General features: G+C 46.4%; 1 protein-coding gene and 1 long non-coding RNA gene across 2 annotated transcripts; one reads left to right on the top strand and one right to left on the bottom strand.

Moving 5' to 3' along the window:
- Nucleotides 1-10,437: 10,437 nt before the first annotated feature.
- SMU1 (SMU1 DNA replication regulator and spliceosomal factor) lies at nt 10,438-19,745 on the bottom strand. The gene is made up of 12 exons (XM_027748094.2): nt 19,644-19,745; nt 18,903-19,113; nt 18,657-18,809; nt 17,929-18,039; nt 17,374-17,502; nt 16,510-16,629; nt 16,041-16,157; nt 15,707-15,834; nt 14,981-15,107; nt 13,578-13,745; nt 13,145-13,297; nt 10,438-12,547 (listed from the first exon to the last, which is right to left on the bottom strand). Exons 1-12 carry the CDS (start codon nt 19,667-19,669, stop codon nt 12,449-12,451), a joined length of 1,542 nt encoding a protein of 513 aa, XP_027603895.1. The 5' UTR covers nt 19,670-19,745; the 3' UTR covers nt 10,438-12,448.
- Nucleotides 19,746-19,930: 185 nt separating this feature from the next.
- Nucleotides 19,931-23,145, top strand: LOC114002217. The gene is made up of 3 exons (XR_005565652.1): nt 19,931-20,169; nt 21,436-21,569; nt 22,537-23,145. It is a non-coding gene; the product is annotated as an uncharacterized LOC114002217 (long non-coding RNA).
- Nucleotides 23,146-24,994: the final 1,849 nt, after the last annotated feature.

The following is a 24,994-nucleotide window of genomic DNA, read 5'->3' on the forward strand; positions in this document are numbered from 1 at the left end:
GCAAAGGCAAACAACACCTATGCAGTGCTTTGAGGATGAGAAGGGAACGTTATTTTGCTTCAGATAACTGTGTATTATTTTAAAAAAAAATCACAAAAACACGAAAAAAAAAAAGCCAGCATTCCATAGCCTTATTTTCCCAACACCACTTTCATTTTGCTTTCACCACACCCACAGCCACACAGTTGAGGTAATGGTCTTGACTTATTTTTCAGACCACGGACGATTCTGTTTCATGCTTGGTAACACCAGAGGGGATGGGCCAGGTCTAGATTCCACGAGAGTGGCTGACCAGAAGCTGCCTCTGGAAGCCTTAGCAGAGCAGTCCAGGGAAAGATCATACTCCTAACGCAGGAAAGGCAGCAGAAACACCACCAGTTTAGGATTCTGCTTTGAAATGAGCTGGTGACTGACGTAAAATCTGTGTCCCAAAGAAATACTGGCAGCATTAGAGGGAGCTTTTGGCAAAAAGCACTAGTCAATGATGGCAAGAGCTAGCAAGAAGGACCCAGCCCTTAGACCTTCAGGTACAAGGTGTGACCTCTTCCAAGCTTCTTTCTTGTCCCATGATATTCTAGGTATTATACAGTTGCAGCAAGCAGCAAAACATGTTCTTTGCTACTGAAAAATAAGACATTTTTTTCTGACTTCTTGTTGCTTTATGTGGAATACAGTTTCCCATTTTGGGAAATGAATGGACAGCTGTAGAAATTGAGGCCACAGTAGCACAAAATAGCTGTTTCCATGACTACCAGTGTAGTAATCTGACGTGTTGTTACCTGAGTTGATGCTTGCAGTCACTTCCAGTGTTTTAACACCACCAAATTCATATATTCAACTCGATAGTCTAGTCTATTATTATTCTTTCCACTCTGCACCAGGCATCTGAGACTTTTTTCCCCCCAGAAATCTTGCAGCTCCACTATTGCACAAGTTTGCTGTGAAACAGAACACCCACTGCAGACTCATTTAAGAGCCTGCTCTCATTTTTGCTTCTGCTTTCAGAGCCCTTAAAAAAACAGGTCCTTTCCTCCCCATAGCTTTGAATACCTGCTACCCAGCAGCAGTGCAAGAAGTTTGCTCAGCCTAGGGGAGTAAACTGAATTATCCCAAATCTGCTCTGAACTTGCAGTGTGATGCAAGGTCAAGCAAGCAAGCAACTCGCCCCTGTGACTTCTTCATTGGCGACTTCATCTGCGAAGACATGTTTATGGTTGATTAGAGCATTGGTAAGGCACACTGAGAAGGGAGGTTTGATTTAAACCATTTTTTTTCCAAAAACACACGAAAACAAAAGAAACAAAACCAAAGAAATGCCGGACTGAATGTTGTCTTAGGAGGTAAGATGAGTGCTATTATAGTGCTCAAAGAATGGGGGACTTCAACTACCCTGAAAACTGCTGTCAGGAAAACACAGCGGGACACAATAACAGTAACACAGGTAGATCCACGCCTCAGGTAAGTGCTAAGTGCTCTCTGCCATTATGATGGGCACTCAACTCAGAGGTTGATGAAGTGTTGTGGCAGGTGGCTAAATTACAAGAGACAGTTAATATACTCTGCAGTATTAGAGAGACAAAGCAGAGGTAGATAAGTAGGTTCAGAACCATACACTCGCAGTGGACACCACCAAGCATGAGGCACCTTGGACATGGTGACGCACAAAAGCAGGGCTCCAGTTCAACCTCCACCATCCAGACCAAAGCCAGATACGATATACCTATTAAAGGCTCTAGATGTCCATGAGCAAGGCCAACAAGGAGAACCTGCACTAGCAGTGCACAGTGGTTACTGTAAAAAGAAATGTTGAGTGAGCGTGGTGGGCGACTCTCTGTTAAGGGGCACTGGGGCACCCACCTGCTACCCTGATACAGAGTCATGGGGATTTTGCTGCCTCTTGGGAGCTGAGATCCGTGATGTTGTCAGGAGGGTACACCAAACTGTCAAAAGCACAGACTACTACCCACTATTACTTTTTCATGTGGGTGCAAATGACACCACAAGCCAAAAAATAGGTAGGATCAAGGAAAACCATAAAGGCCTGGTGAGGCAGATGAGAAACATTGGTGCCCAAGTCATCTTCTCATTTTTCTTCCTGGTTAGAGGAATCGGGACAGCCAGAAGCAGATGCATAGTGCAGATCAATGTTCTTGTGTCTGGTGCTATTGAGAAGGTTTGGGCTTTTGTAACAATGGGTTGTGCTTTAATGATTGTAGCCTGTTAGTGAGAAATGGGATCTTTGGGAACAGGCCAGCCAGTTTGGTGAGATAGGCTTTAAACTGAAGGACTCAGGGTTGGAGTCCAAAGTAGCAATGCTTTTGCCATTGCTTCCCCCTGGGGAGTAGGTCATACCAACCAGTGCAGTGACATGCTCCTTGGCTGCCTCTCAAGTTGAGGACCAAAGGGCTAACCACATCAAGGGTGTTTTTGGTCATGGTGAATCCTCTTACTCCCCTTCTAGGGAACCTCATTGCTTGATCCTCTCTGAAATGCCTGTATACAAACATATCCAGCATGGGGAATAAACAAGAACTGGAAATCTATGTGCAGTCATAGGCCATGATCTCATTGCAGCTATTGAGACGTGGTGGGATAGCTCATGACTGGAATGTTGTCATGGTTGAGTATGTACTTTTTAGAAATGATAAGTCAGAGAGGTGAGATGATAAACTTACTCTACCCAGGGACAGATAAACCAGTTGAGAGTTTAGGGGTGAGAATTGCCCAGTGTGCCCTGGCAGCCAGGAGGGCCAAACATGTCCTGGGGGGCATCAAGCAAAACATCACCAACTGGTCGAGGGGGGGGATTGTCTCGCTGTGCTCTGACCTGGGGCGGCCTCACCTTGAATATTGTGTGCAGTTTTGGGTGCCAAAATATAAGATATTAAGCTACTAGAGAATGTCCAAAGGAGGGCGATGAAGATGGTGAAGGGCCTTGAGAGGAAGCCATGTGAGGATGGGCTGAGGTCACCTCACCATGAGGAAGAACTTCTTTACATCGAGGGTGGCAGAGCACTGGAACAGGCTGCCCAGGGAGATCATGGAGTCTCCCTCTCTGAAGACATTCAAAACCCACCTGCTCTAGGTGACCCTCCCTTGGTGGGGGGGGAGGAAGACTAGATGATCTCCAGAGGTCCATTCCAACCCTAAAAATTCTGTGATAATCAGTTCAGGAGTGCATCAATGAGAACTGCCTGACCCAAGTGATAGAGGAACCAATGAGGAGTGGTGCTCTGTTGGACCTCATACTCAAAAACAAAGGGCTTGTTGGGATTGTCAAGATCAAAGGCAGCCTTGGCTGCAATGACCATGAGATGGTGGGGTTCAGGATCCTGAGATGAAGAAAGAGGATAAAATGCAAGTTCTCAGCTCTGGACCAGGAGAGCAGACTTTGGTCTCTCTGAAGATCTGCTTTGGAAGTACCCCGAGGGATAAGGCTCTGGAGTGAAGAAGGGCCCAAGAAACCTGGTTAATATTCAAGGTTCACCTCTCATAGGCTCAAGAGCAGTCCCTTCCAGCGAACAGGAAGTGAGGCAAAAGTGGCAGGAGGTCTGTGTGGATGCACAAGGAACTCCTGGCTACACAAAAAGGAATCATCTGGAGGATGAGTAACCAGGGTTGAGTTGAGTGGGGAGGAGCACCAGTATGTTGTTTGGGCATCCAGGGATGAAGCTATGAAAGTTAAAGCTCAACTGGAGCTGAATCTGGTCAGGGACATCAAAGGCAACAAGCGCCTCTATAAGTACAAAGTGGGAAAGAGTAGGGAAAATGTGGGCCTGTTACTGAATTAGATGGGGCATCTGGTCACACAGGACATAGAAAAGACTGAAGTACTGAATATCTTCTTTACCTCAGTCTTACTGATTACATGGGCCCTCAGAGAATCCCAGGTCCCAGAGACCAAGGGGAAAATCTGGAGCAAGGATAAGGTACCCTTGGTGGAAGAGGATAGGTCATGGAAGACCTAGGAAACTGGACAAACACATGTCCACGGGCCCCAGTGGGATGCACCCACAAGTGCTGTGGGAGTGGCAGATGTCATTGCAAGGCCCCTCTTGACAATCTTTGATTGATCATGGTATCTGGGAGAAGTGCCCAAAGACTCATGGAAAGTAAATGTCTCGTCTGTCTTTGAGAAGGGCAAGATAGAGGAACTAAAGGTCTGTTAACCTTACCTTGATCCCTTGGAAAGTAATGGAGCAGCTAACCTGGAAACCATTTCCAGGCACATCAAGAACAAGAAAACCATCAGTTGTCAGCATGGCTTCACCAAGGGGAAGTCATGCTTAACCAAAGTGATATGTTTTTACGATGAAACAACCGAACTGGTGCCTGACAGGAGAGCAGCGGTTGTTGTCTATCCGGACCTCTGTAAGGCCTTTGGCACTCTCTCCCTTAAGATACACACAGAAAAGCTGTTGATGTATGGGACAGATGAGCAGTGAGGTGGATTGAAAACTGGCTGTATGGCCAGACCCACAGGGTGGTGATCAATGCAACAGAGCCCAGTTGGAGGGCAGTGAATAGCGATGGATCCCAGGGGTCAGTACTGGCACCAGTCCTGTCTAACATCCTCATTAATAATCTAGACAATTGGACAACATATTCCTTCAGCAAGTTTGCAGATGACACAAAGCTACAGAGGAGTAGCTAATACAAGAGAGGGTTCTGTTGCCATCCAGAGGGACCTGAAGAGTTCAGAGAAATGGGCTGACAAGAACCTCAGGAAGTTCAAGGGGAAGCACAGAGTTCTGCATCTGGGGAGGCACAACTCAATGCAACAGCCCATGATGCGGGGCACTCAGCTGGAAAGCAGCAGAGAAGGAACCTGGGGGTCCTGGTGGACACCAAGGTCATACATGAACAAGTAATGTGCCCTTTTTGGAAAGGAGACTAATGCTGTCCTGGTTGGCAGCAGGTAGAGGGAGGTGATCCTTCCCATCTACTCAGCAAGGGCTAGGCCACATCTGGAATGTGTGTCTGGTTTTGAGTTCCCCACTACAAGAGGGACCTTGTTGTACTGGAGAGAGTTCAGTAAAGGGTCACAAAGATGCTGAAGGGACAGGACCATCTCAGTTATGGGGAAAGGCTAAGAGGGCTAGGACTGTTCAGCCTGGAGAAGACTCAAGGGGAATCTCACTGATGTGCAGAAATACCTGAAGGGAGGGTGCAAAGAAGAACAGGCTCTGACTAGCAGTACCCAGCAACAGGAGGCAATGGGAATAGACTGAAACACAGGAGGTTCCCTCTGAGTATCTGGGAACTCTTTTTACTGGGGGTGACTGGGCACTGGTACAGGCTGCTCAGGGAGGTGGTAGAGTCTCCATCCTTCCAACATCAGACATCCTGTCGTTCTGTGAATAAAACTTGCAAGAACATTTACTTCTAATTTGGGAAGACAGGAAAGGCTTAACTAGCTTCCAACAGCACATGCCTGTTCCCAGACAAGCAAATGCCATTTCCTGCCCAACAAAGGCAGTTATCAAAAGAATTTGTTACTACACAGGGAGTTTTATACACTAGGGGAAATAAAGAAACTGAAGGGGGCTTCATTACTCTTTTTCATGATACAAGTACCTGTTAAAATAAAATTGTTATACCTCCACCTCTTGCTCCATGAGGAGTCAAAGAATTCCCATAACTCCTACTCTGCCCCCAAAATAAAGCATTTAACCACCTTTCTCCCTAGGATTCACCTAAAGCCTGTGCTTTTTTTCCTGATAGTGAGACCCAAGTTTGCTCAGCCTGTCTTTCACAAGTCGTCATGACCCAGAAGGTCATAGGATTTATTTACAACTACCCAGTGAACATACGGGGGCCCATACCATCAACAGGAACTGGAGATGGAGTAACCATGCTTAAGGACTTCCCAAAACCCACACAGACTAGGTAGAAAGTGAAGAAAAGCTGTACGCAAAAAGTATTTATAGCTGACTGCTGGCATCATTTTTCCTATAAATCTATGCAACATCTTTTCTTTTTTTTTTTTTTTTTTTTCACACAAATTGAACACTGCTCCTGTCAAGATGACTCACATCAGAGGCAGGCCCTCTCACTGAGGGTCCTGGTTCAAAACCCCCTGCAACAGACAGAATCAGAGATTCATGAGGGCTGACAGGCAATCCTGGAGGCCATCTACTCTCTCAGGCTTTGTGAGAATCACCTGCTTTACAAGACATTCACAAAGAATCCACTGCTGTTGAGATCAAGTTTTCAGGTGGTCTCCCCAGATTTTACTAGGGAGGGTTTGACTTTTGTTTGTGGATGTCAAGCTCGTAATAATTGCCATCGGCTATTATATCTATGTGACATTCCTAGGACACAGTGCACTGCCCTTTTTAAAGAACACAGCTATTCTTTTGTATCCCTTTGCACTTCCCATTGTGCTCTATTTGATCTCGCTAGCATGGGGATGGGAGTGAAACAAACCCAGGACTTCATGTCTTCATATCTAATGTTTATTTTCTTTTTCCATTAGCCATTTTTGACAGTAAAAAAAAAAAAAACAAAAACAAAAACAGGTGAGATATAAGTGTTAAGTAAAGAAATTATATGGAATAAGGGGTGGAGAACGTAGTGGGGTTGGTTTTTTGGATTTTTTAGGCCTTCCTTAGCAACAGGGTGTAGTGGTTTGGACTTTGTTTTCCCCCAGAGGCTAAAGAAAAGTGGTAGACCCCAAGGGGTGGAAACCCCTGGAAGTTTTGAAGTTCTGCCCAATGGGCACTCCTGCAAAAATGTAAACATATCACAAGCACCGGAAGAGATGAGTTGTACTTTGGTTGTTGGGAGGAGAAGTAGCCATGTTGTAGAGCCACGAGGAAGGGGCTCTGAGCCCCTCGGGCCTCTGGGGCCTCCCAGCCCCTGGCTGGGGGGGACTGCAGAGACTTGGAACAGTGTTAGACTGGACTAAGTGTCTGTAGTTAAGCCGGGAGATGTTTTCTCCATGGGCAGCAGAGACAGAGCAGAAAGCAGAGACACAGTGTCCGGAGACTGGCTAAGAGCCAGGACAGATAAGAATTGAACCAAACAGCAGAAACGGCATGTATCACAGAAAGGACTCTTGGAAAGAGAGAGAGAGAGAGAGAGAGCAGCAGAGAGACAGAGTTTGGGGTAAGAACTGTACCAGACCCCCCAAAAAAACTCCCTTGAGACCCCTCTTGGAGAAGAGGGACATAGAATCATAGAATCATAGAATCGATTGGGTTGGAAAAGACCTCCGAGATCATCGAGTCCAACCCTTGGTCCAAATCCAGTCCATTTACTAGATCATGGCACTCAGTGCCACGTCCAATCTGCGTTTAAAAATCTCCAGGGATGGTGAATCCACCACCTCTCTGGGCAGCCCATTCCAATGCCTGATTACTCTCTCTGTAAAGAATTTTCTCCTGATATCCAACTTAAATTTCCCCTGGCGGAGCTTAAGCCCGTGCCCCCTTGTCCTATTGCTGAGTGCCTGAGAGAAGAGACCAACCCCCACCTGGCTAGAACTTCCCTTCAGGTAGTTATAGACGGTGATGAGGTCACCTCTGAGCCTCCTCTTCTCCAGGCCAAACAACCCCAGCTCCCTCAGCCTCTCCCCATAGGACTTATGCTCCAGTCCCTTCACCAGCCTTGTTGCTCTTCTCTGGACCCGCTCCAGCACCTCAATATCCTTTCTGAACTGAGGGGCCCAGAACTGAACACAATACTCAAGGTGTGGCCTCACCAACGCAGAGTACAGGGGAAGGATCACTTCCCTGCTCCTGCTGGCCACGCTATTTTTGATACAGGACAAGATCCCATTGGCCTTCTTGGCCACCTGGGCACACTGTTGGCTCATGTTGAGCTTCCTGTCAATTAGTACCCCCAGGTCCCTTTCTGCCTGGCTGCTTTCCAGCCACTCTGTGCCCAGCCTGTAGCGCTGCAGGGGGTTGTTGTGGCCAAAGTGCAGGACCCGGCACTTGGCTTTATTGAACTTCATCCCATTGGAATCAGCCCATCTCTCAAGTCTATCCAGATCCCTCTGCAGAGCCCTCCTGCCTTCCAGCAGGTCGACACTCCCTCCCAGTTTGGTGTCATCTGCAAATTTGCTGATGATGGACTCAATCCCCTCATCTAAATCATCAATAAAGATGTTAAACAGGACTGGACCCAACACAGACCCCTGGGAAACACCACTGGTGACCGGCTGCCAGCTGGATGCAGCTCCATTCACCAGCACTCTCTGGGCCCGACCCTCCAGCCAGCTCCTAATCCAGGAGAGGGTACACTTGTCCAAGGCATGGGCTACCAGCTTTTCCAGGAGTATATTATGGGAGACAGTGTCAAAGGCCTTGCCGAAGTCTAGATAGACCACATCCACAGCCTTCCCCTCATCCACCAGGTGGGTCACCTGATCGTAAAAAGAGCTCAGGTTGGTCAGACAGGACCTGCCCCTCCTAAACCCGTGCTGGCTGGGTCTAATCCCTTGTCCATCCTGAAGGTGCTGTGTGATTGCACTCAGGATGATCTGCTCCATAACCCTGCCAGGCACCGAGGTCAGGCTGACAGGCCTGTCGTTGCCAGGGTCCTGCTTGCAGCCTTTTTTGTGGATTGGGGTGACATTCGCCAACCTCCAATCATCTGGGACCTTCCCAGAGAGCCAGGACTGTTGGAAGATGATGGAGAGCGGTTTGGCAAGCTCTTCTGCCAGCTCCCTCATCACCCTGGGATGATCCCGTCTGGTCCCATAGACTTGTTAGGATCCAGCTGGCTCAGTAAGTTGCTAACTACATCCTCCTGGAATACAGGAGGGCTATTCAGCTCTCTGTCTCTGTCTATCTGCTCTAGAGGCCAGTTGTTCTGAGGGCCACCTGTCTTACTGCTAAAAACTGAGGCAAAGTAGGTGTTAAGTACCTCAGCCTTCTCCTCATCTTTGTTAACTATATTTCCCTCCAAGTCCAACAGAGAACTGAGGTTTTCCTTGCCCCTTCTTTTGCTATTAATGTATTTATAAAAGGACTTTTTGTTATCCCTAACTGAATTAGCCAAATTAACTTCAAATTCCACTTTTCTTTCCCTAATTTTTTTCCTGCATGACCTAGCTCTCTTCATAAATTCTTCATAAGTAGCCAGCCCTTTTTTCCACAGTCTGTAAACTTTCTTTTTATGCCTGATTTCTTTCAGAACCTCCCTATTTAACCAAGCCGGCCGTCTTCCCCTCCGGCTGACCTTTCGGCACACTGGTATAGCCTGTTCCTGTGCGCTCAAAATTGCCTGTTTGAAGCATGTCCATCCCTCCTGGACGCCCTTGCCTTTAAGGGTTGTTTCCCAGGGTATACCCTGAATTAGTTTTTTGAATAGGCAAAATCTGGACTCCTATTTTGGAGAGCAGTTTTGGACATGCAGCACCGGAGAGAGAGAGAGGAGCTGAGAAGCTCAAAAGATGTCCCGGAGCTGGACCAGGATGGCCAGATGGAATGCGGGGGGAGTTGACCTTGGCTCCCCCCTTGCACTGCTGCCACAGTGGCAGCCTGAAGGCAGGGCACAGAGAGCCTGCAAGGAGCTTGAGTCTCCTGGAGATACCAGACCGTCACGAAGACCCCCCTGTGTCTTCGTGATATGACGTGGTGAAACGACCTTGTCTGGGGTTACGAAGCCCACGGAAGACCCTTTTACCTGTGTCAAGTAGGCCAAGGGAGCTTGGATACCTCCCTCGTGAGTGCTGGCAGAAAGCCAGCCACAGCTGCTGCATGCATGAGATGAGGAGAACCTGCTGCCTCAGAAGATGCTGCTGCTTAAAGACTGGAAGGGATCTATCCTTCTTTCCCTCCTGGACTTTTATTTGGAGGAGAGAAGAGATCTGATCCATTGTAGATACTATATGTCATGGTAGAGATAGTTGTGGTCGTGTGTATAACGTGATATGGTATTTATTTGTACAGTCATTGTAATATATTCCCTTTCCCCCACTTGGAGTCTGGTGTGTTTTTGTCTGGAAAACCCATCTCACATTAGGTTGAGATGGGGAAGGGGGCTAGGACTAGGGGATTGGATTTTAGGGCTATCTCAAACCATGACACGGGGTCAGAAATCTAAGGAAGTATTCCATATCATCCCTTTCCGTAACACAACATATGAAAAGGTGCAGAGTTCACTCTCTTCACTCTTCCAGTGGCTGAAGATGACAGGTCTCTCTGGAGACGGTTTTTGCTTGTGTAGGCCAGGGCCTGCTGCTCAGACCTGCCGTCATCTCCGTTCCCTTCAGGAGGTGTGGGGAGTTAGTTCTGCTGCCTCGTTCAAGGAAATATTTAATTCGTTTTTATTTATTCGCTAGCTCTCTGTTAACAGTGCATCTTTGGAGGAATATTCGCCACATGGCACAACCCCCCCCCCCACCCCGACATTTTGCACTTCTCTGTGTATGACAGGACTTGATGTTTCCAAACAAAACAATTCAAGAACAAAGCAAAGCCCATGGGTGAACAATGTTTTCTTTAATATGAGTCAAAGCACAAGATGTTGCCTTGTTCTAGTCTTACAGAGAGGTAAGTGGCATAACACCCGGGTGGTTGTCCAGAGAGATTTAAAAAACTAACATTTACTTTAAAAAAATTCCGTTTTAATTTAAAAAAAAAAAAATTCACATTTTCAAGAGTAAGACTACATTTTTGTGTCAACTGACAGCTATTTTACAAATTACAGCTGTAGCCCAGGAAATAAGTTTTACCACTGCCCTTTCATAAGTACTGGTAAATATCACCCTTTTGTCTTGAGTATTTAATGCAATAAACTGAAACTCTTCAAAGAAAAGCATAAGAAAGGCCAGAGTTTCTTACATTTTTAAGCTAGAGAATGTATTCCAACCTTTAAACACTAAAATTCTGACAGTTTTATTTGCTGTAACTACTTTTCTCTTAGAGAACAATGTAAGATACAGTTTTCATTGAGGATTAGCAGTTCTGTGTAATCTGAAGACAAAATGAACCACAAATTAGCTAGTATTAAAAATATTTTGTCAAGATCTTCTGTATCAAAAGTACTAATTGCCAATGGAGCCTTGTCAGATGCGTCACTGTTAGATATTTCTGTCTTTTCAGGCAGGAAAAATAATCACTTTTTGCTATCTAAAAAAACCCTCTATTGATGTATTTAAGGAAGTAAAAAAACAACTTGGGAATTAAAACATCACAGCTAAACAGAGAACTAAACACTACAGTTTAATTAGTGCACTGAACAAGCAATGCTATGTGAGAATTCCAGCTGAACTTTTTCTGCATTCCCTGGACCATTATAGACATAGACAAAACACTTGAATTGGAACTGATTTATTTAATCAAACAGAAAACATCACTGTTTGAAATATTACTGTGGCAGGAAAGCATTCTACAAGAGATGAGGACAGAACACAGCACAGCAGATTCACACCTACAAGTGTTTCACTCATCATTACAGGAGAAACCTCATCTTCTGCATCGTAGAAAAGACATGGTCAGATGCTGGTGCACACTCACAACAGTGTGCATTAGACAGGATCTCAAATCATAAAATTATTTGCTCCAAACTGAGCATATGAAGAACCTCAAAGTGTCTTTTTATCTGTGGGACCTAAGTATCACTTTGACTAGGTCCACAGGCATATGAAATTGAAAAAAAGAAAATCTTACAAATAATTATTAAAAGCATTATCATAGCACTAGGAACTCAGCCTATGTAAACCAACTTTTGCATGTTTTAAAATATTGATCCCCTAAAGCCTGTTTCAGTTACAACTGATCTGAAGACATTTTGCACTTACAGGAAGAGAGTACTTATACCTTTTAATCTAGAAGTGAAATAAAACAAAAGGAAAAAAAAAACAAAACAAAACCAACTGTATCTCACTGCCAGATCAGGCAAGTTTATAGTTTACAGTAGGAAGTGCTGGCAGATGGGGAAGCATAGTTTCATTCTGAGGAAGCTGTGTGACACTACTTTCCAATATAATTGGAAAAATGATAGTGAAAATTGAACACAGCAAAACCCAATGAACTAGAAATGGCCTTGCCTTCAAGCTGAAGCGTAGCCTCATGTGCATTCCAGAAAAACTATGCTTATGTTTCAGCAGTGTGAAAGAAACAGCTTTCCCACTCCATATTTCACTCAAATTAAAAAAAAAAAAAAAACAAACCACAATACATTTTGCTGTATTTTAGGAAGTCAGCAACCACTCATAAGTGTGCCTACTTCCTGGCTCATTCAACTTTTACGAACATTGTAGGAAGAGTACAGACTTCAGGAGACACAAAAGCACTCTCACCAAAGTCACTTTGACTACTCTGATAAAAATAAGTACATGAAATTAAGCAATGGTGTATTTAAGCATTTCTCTGGAAACCCTAACTAAAAATTGAGCAAGTATCATACTCTGCACATTTAGATCTTGTTAAAGCACAAACACCAATAACCCGCGACTAAACAGGCACGCTTCAGAGCTGGCTGTGACATCCATCTATGGCTTCCAGAGTTTGAGGAGGCCATCTTCACTGTAAGTGGCAATCAGGTTCTGGTGGGGGTGATGAGCAATGCCAATGACATCCTTTTCATGAACCTAGAGAACAAGCAGAAAGATGCGTCAAAAGAGTCTTCCTTTAGCAGATTCGAGGCAAATATTCTCTTCAAACAAGAACTAGAGGAAAGCTGGACTGAGTTTTAACATACCCCCCAACAACAAATTCCAGTCACAACAATTTTTGTGACATGGCAGTTACTTTTTGCTGGGCAAGGGAAGGTTCAGTGAAAGCTTACATCCACAGAAATCCACAAAATTTAAGTGTTCCTTGTCAAATTCAGACATTCAATCTGGTATTCCTTTTTAGTTCAATCCAAGCCAAATTTAAGCCTGACAGCTTTACATCTGACAGCTTGGTCAGATCCTCCCCCAGCTGGAGCCCAGGACAAGACATGCTCTCATTCAAATAGGTTTGACCCAATTCACTCCTGGCTTGGTGGGTAAATATTTTTCTAACTTTTACAATCAAATGGTTCTACAAAACCAAACGCATTCTACAGCCAAACGTTCTGCAATATGTTTGTTACCAATTGCGGCTGTTTCCTTGGTCTGAGACTACTCTTTATGGAAGTCATGGTGAATAGTTACATCCTCCTTGTGTTTAAACTCTGCAAAAGTTCAAAGCTAAAAACTTACAGTCAGAGTTCTCTCCAGCTTGCCGGTCACTGTGCTGAAGCAGTAAAGCACAAAATCTTCACCAACACAGTAGATCCATTCACCGCGAGGTGAAAGTGCACAGCAGACAAAGTCACCACCTTCTCTCTTACCAGAGCTAAAGCTTCTTACAATCTGTAAAGACAGCCCCCCAGAAATAAATGCCAGGATTAAACAGCAGCACCATTACTCTATTCAGGGCAAAAATATTTAAGCAGTACTAGGTCTGCTTAGAACACAAGATCTCTCCACAGCTAAAAGTGCTTTCTGCATTCTATAAACTGAGTACAGAATAGTTTGCCCAGAAAGCAAACCAGAGAAATCAGGTTTAACCCAACACTAGGTTATTAACCAGGGTTTTCTGCATTCTAGAAATGACAGAGAAACTTTAAAGGATGCCAGTAAGATCACATACTTGTCCTTGCATATTCATGATGACAACTGTATTCGATCTGTTGCAAACAACAAAGTGTTCTGGGTTTTTAGGCAGCAGAATGACACCGTTCACAGTAATGTCTGTCCCAGCAGTGCTGCCAAGAGACTTGAAGGTGTTTGAGCACTCTGTTGTCTTCACATTCCAAACCTAGTTTTAAAAACAAACATAAAACCAATTAGCTTTAAAAAATTAAAACAAGAATGAGCTGATACAGAATTCAGAGTTTTTAAGGCTCCTGGAGGGAAATATGAATTCCAAAAGTTATAGTTTAATGCAGAATTTGAGAAAGAAAGTTATCACATCTATTATGAAGTGTGAACACCATGACTAACTTCACTACAACTGAACTGTAGGTGAATTTCCATTACCCAAATTCTACGCGGCTCCTTTACTTTAAGCATATTCCCTAAGGGGTGAGTCCAGACATCCTCTCTGCATTTAGCTGGTATCTGTGAATATATGTGTAACCTCTGCACATGCAATCTGCTTTACACAAGACTGACATGAAAACTGCAGACAAAGCAAAGCCTCACTGCTATTACTGAGAGGGACATCCCAGCTTACAGCTGCCTCAGGCTCAACACCAGCTGTTTAGAAACAGGAAACGGAACTACTTGTTTAATATTTAAAATGTCCTTCATCATCTGTGAAATATTTTTTGCTGTTTACCTACTAGTACAATCAAAAGAAATCACCTTCTTACGCTATTCCCATGACTGGGGCAGTCAAGCAAAGGGTGCCAGTCTGAAGTAACATTCCATTTGATATAAGGCAAATCTATCAGTTTCCCAGGCACATCTATGAACAGGATCTGTTTGCCCACCCTCAGTGCACTACACTGATGCTCTACTTAATAAATAAATATAGAAACAACTACATTAACCAAATAAGTAATACCCTCTATGCAATAATGCTTTACTTCTCTTAACTACTATACACTGTGCAGTTTCACTCTTTCCTGAGACTAAAAGCCAGACCTGTCATCAGCTTCATTGATGTCAAATTACCCAGCTTACACAGCAAGGGGCTGTGACCAACACAGTAAGAAAATACAACTATTCCAGAGAAGGGAATCCCTAGGTCCTAGGACAAGAGGTGTCACAGTCAACTCTATATGTCTAGAATAAAGCAGAACAGGCAGATAAGTCCTGCACCTTTGTCCCCCTTTCACAAATGCAGCAGAGACGGGCTCTGCAACAGACTGTAAGCACAACATGAGATGCCATCGGTTCTCACACAAATCTAGAGTGAAGGTCACAAGCAGACTCACTACTGCAGGTAACCCCAAGTTCTTCTCCAGAGACTGCAGCAACTATAACAAATCAGCTAGAAGAAAGCAAGAGTCTGAATGTGTTATTCACAAAGGGTAAACGCTATCTTACCTTCACTGTGCCGTCAGAGGAGGCGCTGATAATGTAGTGGCCATCCTGGGTAAAAGTAGCTTCATTGACAAAGGAGGAATGACCACGGAATTCCTTTAAAGTTTTCCCAGATTTTAAACCATGAATCCTGTCAGAAAACACAGGTGCAAACCAGTGAGTAAATTCCACTCGGTAACAAGACACCAAGTAGGCGCAAGATCAGAACTACTGCATTACACAAATGTTAAGCAACACCTCTGAGATGTTAAAAGTTGCAGGAAAAAGGGTTTGATGAGGTTGCTGCTGCCTGGTAACTTAAGATTAGAACAGAGTTTTTATAACTATTTGCTTAACATCACTGTCCAACATGTTTTTAAAGGCCCACGGCTGAAGTACAAAAGGCAAAAGATACACGTTAAAAAGGAAAAAAAAAAATCATTATCAAACCAACCCAAAACATTTTTTCCTATTTCCAAACAGGATTTTCCCCAAAAGAACTGTAGAGCCCCAGACAGATTCCAAGAGAAGCAATAGGAGCAATAGGGTCTTCAACCACGGAGATCTTGAAAACTCAGCTGGACAAGGCCCTGAGCAAACCACCCTAACCTGTACTTTGAGAAGCTTAGTGGACTAAAGACCTGTACAGGTACCTTCTAAATTAAATTATTTTATAGTTTAGCTGCTTAATGTGAAAATTCTGTTTTCATTTCTCCCCCACTGTAGCTCACACTTTCTCAGTTTATTTACCTGATTGTCTGATCAAAAGAAGCACTAAGAATCTGGCTGCTGTCTTTAGAGAAACTGAGGCATGTAACACCTTTACTGTGTGCTCGTTCAAATCTTCTCAGGCACTGACCACTCTGGATTTTCCACACCTGAAGAGGAAAAGACAAAATGAAATAAAAGTGGTTACTCTGCTATGAGGTCACAGAAGTTTAAACACCAAAGCCAATATACATATCTGTTTCTGAGCCATGCTAAACTTCATTTATTTTTAAATGGGATGGCAACGTTCCTGCAATTGCAAAGTTATCTTTTTGGTCACCGTCTCTCCCAATATACAGTACAAAAAGATTTGTACCTTGATCTTTCCATCCTGTGCTCCAGTTGCTAGCATTTCTGTATCTCTGCTAAAGCACATGCACAGCACTGCATCATCCATCATCATAAAGTTATCTTGTGCCTGGTACTTCAGATCCTAAACAAAAGCAGAAGATATCTATTTTAAGGCAAAGTACAAAAGTACAGCAGTTTTAACTTACAATTACATTTTATAACCTATTGTCAAACAGACTTCACAGCTTTGTAATGCAGGATTCAAAGGCAACAACAATGATGCAGAGAAGTAAAAAAATTTATCACAGAGGGAAATCTGTGACAGACCAAACAGTTAAACCCATGTAAATGTTCCAGACTGATACGTGAATCGCCTAAGCAGACAACCTTCTCAGGTTCAAATTCCCTGACAAATGAAAATAAACAAAATCTCAAAGAATAAATTCAGGTGCTCTGACAAATGAACCATTCGTGTGAAATAAGGAGTAACTTACCTTCCTAATCTTCCCAGTAGTGAAGTTCCACACTTCAATGAAGCCATCGACAGAGCCAGTAACCAGGTACTGTCCATCTGGAGAAAACCGAGCACACTCCACGTGTGACTTCTGCCCAAACTGTTTTATAGAAGAATATAAGCAAAACTTGATAAGCAACTTAAAAGGAACAACTCATTAAAACAAAACTGTAGTCTCATTTTGATGGTAAAAATGCAGTATTTTGTACAGGTATGCACTCACAAATTTAATGCTGCTTAGTACAAGTTGCTTCACTTGGAGTGATGTTTCTTCAGTGTAATTTTTATAGGAAATGTTTGATATTTTTTTATATCCAATTTTTAAATTTCCAAGTTTTTAAATACAACTGACCATGAGACAACTGAATATAGAAAAAAAAGGCTTCACTAATCAAAATAAAAATACAAGATCAGCACTGGTAAACAAAACAAGTTCTAATAAAGCTGTTACTGAACACCACAAATTGATTTCACAAGTTCTGACTCGTGGCTTCTAAAAAACAGTTTAAGATACAAGTATTTCCTTGCACAGACAAAGAAGGAGACTATGCAAACTTCTGGAAACTGATTGATTCTGAACTGTGAAGCCAAAGAAACAGCACATTTATCTTAATCACAAATACCATAAGCATTCAATCCTGTTAAAAGACCTCATCTCAGACTCTCATGAAGAAAAGTCTCCCGATGAGATAAAGCATGGAGTAGAAAGGGGGAGGGGAAAAGGAGGGGGGAGATGACTTACAACAAAAAGAATAGAAAAATTCAGAAGATTTACCCTTATCTCCCAACATAAAGCACAGGAAGGAACAAGCAGCAGTAACATACATAAAAGCAAATACATCACCTTAATATGCCTGCTCAGCTGTGTGGGGAACTTTTCTTCTTCTACATCTTTCACAGCTGCTTTGCCTCTGAACAAGTCAATTGTCATACCAGGAGGAAGCAGGCCCTGATGCTGCTGCCATTTCAGTGCCTTTAAAAGAGTTGAAAAACATCAGCATTAGGTATCAGTTAACACAGACATACCATATATGAAATACTGTCTGCACAGGGTATCAACAAAAACATTCTGAGAACCAAAAATGGGCTGAAAGCACAACAGGAACAGTGTGTGTTATAGAATGTTATTTTCAAAGTGCATTCTATGTGCTGAATATTTATTCTGTTGGAAGAAATCTACTGTTGGAGTGATGACTTTTCCTACAACAGCTAAATCCTTGCGACATGGAAAAAATTTAATTTTTAACTATTTACCACATTTAAATTTACCACATGTAAATGCGTAACATCTGAGCCTTACTTTTACAGAGCTGGAAACTCAACTACACCATAGCTAGTTTTCTGCAGCAGAGATCTAAGGAAGCTGACACAGCTACTGAAATACTTTTCCAAGACTTACCTGCCCCAACAGTGCCATGAGACGGGATGGAGGTACCACACTGACTTCTCCAGCCAAAGCTTGTGCAATAGCAGCTCTCCGCTTCTCTTTGCTGCTCCCATCTGGGTATGCCTAGAGAGAAGTTATTTTTATGAGGTGATTATTCCAAAGCATAATTATTTTTTTCCGCAAAAACCTCTGTTGCTCTGAATCGAAGCCCCTTCCACATCAATTTTCTACCAGACCTCCAAAACTCTCTTCTCTTTAATACCCACCCTTGAAACACTCAGGCTACAGAATCATAGAATTCTCAGGGTTGGAAACAACCTCCAGGATCAATCCACTAACCCAGTTAGCCAATAACCTAACAGGCCTTCACCAAAAATGTCAGACTGACATCATCAGACTGAAATAACCAGTAAGAAATAATGCCTTGCTACTATACAGTAGTATTTTTGTTGGCACAAGGTGCCTTTTTTTCTGCTGTCCTACATAAGACAGAAAAAGCAAAGTATAGATGTCATCCTGTGGCAGGACACATGTATACACCCCTGAACTCTCACTGCTCTGGTGCTGTCTCATGATCAAGTGCCAAGCACCAGTTCCTTAACACTTCCTAAAACATATAAAATCTTTAAACTGGGAAACTGCAGGTTCTCACTCCCAGAGACTCCCTGAGCCATCAGCAACTTGGGCTGACGCTGGGGGTCATGCAGGAGAGCAGAAGTCTCTAAGAGAGCACAACATACCTCACGAGGATCAAAGTAGGACCTGGCCAGAAGGTTTTCCAGGTGGATGTAGCGCTCAGGCTGGGTTTGTTTCAGCATGATCATGGGATCTGTCTGCCTCAGCAGGGACCTGGCAGCCCCCAGTTCCCGGAGCTCGATCAGCTCCAGTACAACCTGCACCAAGAGACACGTCTGCATTAGCATGGAGAACACCACAGAGACTCCCATGCAGATTGAAGAGCCTGTACGAGCCCCGTGCTCGCTCACCTGCTCGTAGAGGTCGATAAGGGTCTTGTCAGGCAGCTTCAGCGACTGTATGGCCTGCAGCACCGTGTCCCAGTGCCCGCTGTTGATGTCCGCCACGAAGCTCTCGATACTGTCCACGGTGTTGAGGGACACGGTGGTCTCCTCCTGCAGGGTGGCGAGCGCCCGGTGGAGGCTGTTCTCCTTCAGGTACTGCATGATGAGCCGGATCACGCTGTGGGGAAAGGCACAGCGAGCGCTCAGACCGGGCATGGCGCACACGTGGCCGCCGAGGCCGTGGCCGCGGCCGCCAACGCCCCCTGCCCCCGCGCACAACCGCCCCCCCCCCCTCCCCCCCCGCGCCGCGCCACCCCCCCCTCTTCGACGCAACGGATCACACTGTGGGGAACGGCACAGCGAGCGCTCAGACCGGGCATGGCGCACACGTGGCCGCCGAGGCCGTGGCCGTGGCCGCGGCCGCCAACCCCCCTTGCGCCCCGCGCCACCGCCTCCCCCTCCCCGCGCCGCTGCCCCCCCCCGCTCTCCGCGCCGCCGCCCCCCCCTCCCCGCTGCCCCCCCTCCCCGTTGCCCCCCCCTCCCCCTTGCCCCCCCCCCTACCCGTTGCCCCCCCCACCCTCCCCGCGCCGCCGCCCCCCCCACCGCGCGCCGCCGCCCACCCCCCGAGACGCCCGCCCCCGTCCCCGCGCCCGCCGCCACCCCCTCCCCGCGCCGCCGCCACCCCCCCCCCTTCGCCGCCACACGTACTCGGAGGACTCGATTTCAATCGACATCTTGAGCCGCTGCTGCCGCTACCGCTAACGCCGATACTGTCGCTACCGCTACCGCCGCCGCCGCTGCTACTGCTGCTGCTGCCGCCGCCGCGCAAGGCCTTCTGCCAGCACTTCCGCCAGGCGTCCTAACGTCACGTCCGCCAGGCGTCAACGTCACTTCCGCCAGACCTTCCACTTCAGCCCCGCGGGGCCCTCACGCCCGACGCCGATGACATCACTTGGCGGGGCGGGGCCCGCGCGCGGACACCCCCCCTAGCTGTGGCGCGGCTCTGGCGCCCCCTGGCGGCCACGCGGCGGCACCGCGGCGGGGGCTCCCGGCGCTGCCGTCGGGGCGAGGACACGGTCCGGGAACGCGGGCGGTCCGGCTGCCTCCCCCTGAGCTGCAGCACAGCGCCAGCCGGCTGAACATCAGCCAGCAGCGTGCCCAGATGGGCCAGATGGGCCAGAAGGCCAGTGGCATCCTGGCCTTTACCAGGAATACTGTGGCCGCCGGGGCCAGGGTAGGGATTGCCCCCTGTTCTTGGCCCCCGTGAGGCCGCACCTCGATCTCTGTGTCCAGGTCTGGGCCCCTCCGTTCAGGAAGGACTTTGAGGTGCTGGAGCAGGTCCAGAGAAGGACAACAGAGCTGGGGAAGGGTCTGGAGCACAAATCCTATGGGGAGCAGCTGAGGCAGGTGGGAGAAAATGTTGCTCAGGGGTGACCTTATTGCTCTCTAGAACTACCTGGAAGGAGGTTAAAGCCAGGTGAGGGTCAGTCTCTTCTCCCAGGTAACTGCTGACATGATGAGAGGACAGAGCCCCAGGCTGCATCAGGGGAGGTTTAGTTTGGACATCAGGAGGAATTTCACAGAAAAGGTGATCAGATATTGGGATGGACTGCCCAGGGAGGTGGTGGAGTCACCGTCCTTGGAGGTGTTTAAGGAAAGACTGGACATGGCACTTAGTGCCGTGGTCTAGTGGACATGGTGATGTTCAGTCACAGGTTGGACTCAAGAGATCTGAGAGGTCTTTTCCAGTCTAATTGATTCTGTGATTGCACCCTCTGTCTTTCGTTCATTGGGATCTCAGAGGATTCCCTGTGGTGACACAGACACGTCGGGCTGCAGGTCATGCATCCTGGCATGGACACGGAACAGTTCCTTGTCCTCCTGCTGCTTTGCACATGCAGGTTTGCAGGTGCAAGTCAGGGGTATTACTTGCAGCTTGCAAGTCTTAATAAGCCATTGTGAGCTTTGCATTTCAAGAGTGTGGTCATGTATGAAAGAATGACAGTACACAAAGTAATATCTCACGAGTAAGGAAATTAATAGCATTACTTACTTCCTTTATTTATGGAGTAAGAATTAGAAAAATAACTGCTCTACCAGGCAGAGCCCTCCAGTGGCACGGGGATGGGCATGAGAAGACAACTGTCCTTTAAACACACACAGGGTGGCTGTGGCAGTCCATCGTGCTGCTGGACTCCGACTGAGGCCAGAAGTCTTGAAGCCCTGGTTAATGCTACAGGATGGATAAAACTGACTGTGTCTTTCCTGGCTGCATGTAAGATGCCTGCCTGCATGTTAGGTGGCCTTGTCAGGAAAGGAGCTCCTCGCTCCCTGGGCAGCACTGAGGATCTTGCTGCTCGCGTTTCCCTGGCATGGCACACTTGTCACCTGCTCCCAGTAAATGCCCCGATACCAGTGCTAGACTGCCAGGGCGTGGGGGTGTGAAATCCACAGTACTCGTCCCCTCTTGGATGAGCTTGTTTCTTGCTGTTTTTTTTAGGCGTGTACATTTTGCTGGATGAGCCATGGAAAATAGAACCGTGTGTGAGAAACTGCCAAGGAAAGCTGTTCTTCACTGTCTCTGTCCCCAGAGCACTTAAGAAAGTAATCCAATAGCATGAAGCTGAAAAAATAGTGAGTGAGGCACACGGCTAACATTTTGTATGCTGTTGTTTCCTCTGCGTGATCCCAACGAGTTTGTTTAACTGCTCGTACAGAGGTGCAGGGATTACTGCAGGAAAGTATTGGTTAAATTATTCCAGGCAAATTTGTTTTCAATGACAGGTGTATTTATGTGGGCTGAAGGTTGTTCTGAAAACAAGTCTGATCCAGACTGTAACAAAGCAAAGCCATAAAATCCAAAGATGGCAGCTATTTTTGTGCTGGCAGCACACAGGAATCTGGCTCAATTCCTCAGTAAATTCAGCTGGTGCTCTCTTGCCTGCCCTCCCTGTAGTGTTACTGGCCTCTAGCAGAAAAAACCAAACAGTCAGGCTACCTGGTCCTGAACCATCCCAGTCCTCAGGATGGTATTTTTCTGAGAGGTAAGGATGCTAACAGACTGGATGGATGTTGATTTATATACCCTCTCTGGCCTTCCTTCCCAAAGAGATGCAGAGAGGGAGGTGGAGACTCCAGGTAAATCTTCCTGTGCTTTCCACGAACTCAATCCAAGTGCTGTGCAAGCACATGAGAAGCAGACTGCAACTCTGTGGCTAGACACAGTTACGGCCAATCTAATCTGGTGCTGGCAGCAGTCCAGCGTCTGGAGACTGGAGACCTCCAGAGATCCTTCTAGCCAACACTCACAGGATGCCAGCTCTAGCAGAGCATTACATAAGGGAAGGAAAGGTTTCTATTTTATATTTTGGCTCCACTGGGAAATGGATGCAAAGACAGATAAACAATCTTGCTGCAGTTAGGCAGCACAGGTATCTGCAGTACACTGGAGCTGAATCTAAGCCTCATCAGTCACAGACCCACTCTTTAAATGGAAGCTGAGCAAGTGCCTTGGAATCAAAACTTTTTATTTTTAAGGGAATAAGTTTACCTTTTTTTCTGGCAGAAAATCTAATTAAATATTTAATAAAATATTTTTCAGATTCCTGTGAGAGCAGCTTGAGCACCAAGTCAGGAGCGAGCCGTGCCTTATGTTGACCAGGTCACCAATCTGCAGTGGCTGGGGAGCAGGATCCATGGAGTGAAGAATCACAGCCCACCCCACATCCATGAGGACATCACCACGTTCCCTGCCAGACAGCCATATGCCTTCATGTGCCACTGTCTGCTGCCTCACAAGACAGCCTGTCCAGTCCTATGTTCCAGAGCTGTGCTATGGCACCAGGAGGCCCCATAAGCTTACAGTGACAATGACGCCCTTTCCCTGCTCTTGGAATTACTCTAGTGACCTGCATTGGGAGTTTTGCTTTTCTCAGCTTTCAGACCACAAGGCCGGAAATGAATCCTTCATCAAAGTGCATTTACTGTAGTCTCAAAATAAGATGCACGCCTCTGAGGCCGGCCTCTTGAGAGATGCTGTGCAAGGGAAACAGCCTGTGTGGTTTCTGTTTCTCTGTTCTTAAAATACTTTTCGTGGGCCCCCCTAAAAAAAGAAATTAATAAAAAAACCACCCCAAGAGCAGTGTCTTGCAGAGACACTGTGATTTGAAATCGGGGTGTGGTTCCAGAGAGTTGTTAAACCTGTGCAAAACCGACTTTGTTTGTCATTTCGGGTGAGGCAGACCACATGCTGGGCCATGTGAGGAGACACAGATAAAGGGACATAACTATCCCTTTTTCTGGATATCCGTCTGGGAAGGATGTGGAGAAGCTGGAGGGGGGACTAGCAAACAACTGCAAGGCAGGAAAGAGCATGGAGCACGTGGCCTGCAGGCCGAGCTGGCAGGAGCTGGCAGCTTGCTTGGAGGAGGTGAGGCAGGAGGGGCTTTAACATCAGCCAAAAACTGCTGAAGGGCAATTCCAAATGGCTGAAGGCTCTTTGATAGCCTCGGCTGAAGCAATGAGGGGCAGCAGCCACACAGCTGTGGGGGATGTTAGTGGGCTGCGGTCACTATCAGCCCTGGGACGACGCACCAGGGAGGTGGACTGATCCCTGTCCTGGAGAAGCGGGTTTAGCTGTGGCCACAGAAAGCTTGTGGGGGCTGGGAGGGCCTTGTCAGAAGTGGGACTTGGGCGGAGACCCCACCCCCACCCTTGCAAGAGCTCTGGTGCTGCTGGGGCTCCGCAAACTGTGGACCACACTCTGGCTTTATTTGACCCTCAGCAGCACAGCAGGGAGGACTGGCAATTTAGGCCAGTCTCAGAAAGATACCCAATGAAATGTATCTTGGACTAATTAGGCTTTAGGGCTCAGGAACTCGGTTTCAGTTGCCTGGCCTCTGTTTTGACCCCTCTTTTCTTTGAAGTTCATAGAGAAGAAGAGAAAGGAAATGAGAGGAGAGGCCCTGCTTTTCCTGCAAAATGCCTCATTCCTTATAAAATCGTTTGGCAGAAATCTCTTTCAGCTGGACAAGCTGAATACTTTAATACATGCCTGCAGTCATTTTCCACCCTTGTCTCATTCCCCTGGCTGCTCGGTCACTGCTCTGCATCAGTAAAGCTGCAGACGTACAAACACAAATACTTCTCAAAAGGTAGCAGAGAAGATCACCAAGAGCATGTTAGAGGGCTCTGAGTTGCAGCAGCTGTGTTATTTCCTGGGCCAGCTGGAAGTGCACAGCACCATGCAGTACAGTGGTGCCAGCTCCAGTGCAGCTCTGTGTTTTCAGACCTTCTTTCCAGGCCAGCCTGCTGGGACACACACCTTCCAGCCATTGCCAGGCCATGAAAAAAACCACACCAAAAGTCCTCACTGCCATATTAATGCTGCATGAGGAGGAAAGCAGCCCAGGCATGGTGAGGGAGAGGCATGTAGTGTCTCAGGTCTGTCCTGGACACTAGAGATGTTTTAGAGCAGAGGGAAGCCAAAAACCTCCAAAGGAAGGCAGACGTATTCCCTCCCTCCCACTGTAACACAGAATTGCCAGGAAGTCTTGGTAAGAAGGCATCTCTGTAGGTCTCCAGTCCAACCCCCTAGTCCAAAGCTAGATCAGGTTGTGTTGGGCCATGTTGAATTCTGCATACTTCCAAGGACAGAGATCTGTTCTCTGAGTTGCACCACCCTCAGTGCAGGAATTTTTTCATGCCCAGCTGGAATGTCCTGTCTTACAGCATGTATCTATTGCCCCATGTCTTGTCCTTGTCTGCCTCTGAGAAGAGTCTGGCTCTGTTTTTTCCATGACCACGATTCAGGAAGTGGGTGACCCCTGCGAGAACTCTCCAGTTGTCACTTCTCCGTGCTGGAGAAGCCCAGTTCCTTCAATGTCTCTTCATATGCCCTGTGCCACAGCCTCATCACGACCTTGGTGGTCACTGCTGGACTCTCTCCAGTTTGTCCGTGTCTTCCTTGTACTGGAGAGGCCTAAACTGGATGCAGTTATGGAGATGAGTCTTCAGCAGCACTAAGTGGTGAGAAAGAATCATCTCTCCTGTACTTAGCT

The sequence above is a fragment of the Pipra filicauda genome, unplaced genomic scaffold, assembly GCF_003945595.2.
Source record: "Pipra filicauda isolate LSUMZ 115617 unplaced genomic scaffold, ASM394559v2 scaffold11_size5308982_pilon, whole genome shotgun sequence".
NCBI classification, from domain to species: domain Eukaryota; kingdom Metazoa; phylum Chordata; class Aves; order Passeriformes; family Pipridae; genus Pipra; species Pipra filicauda.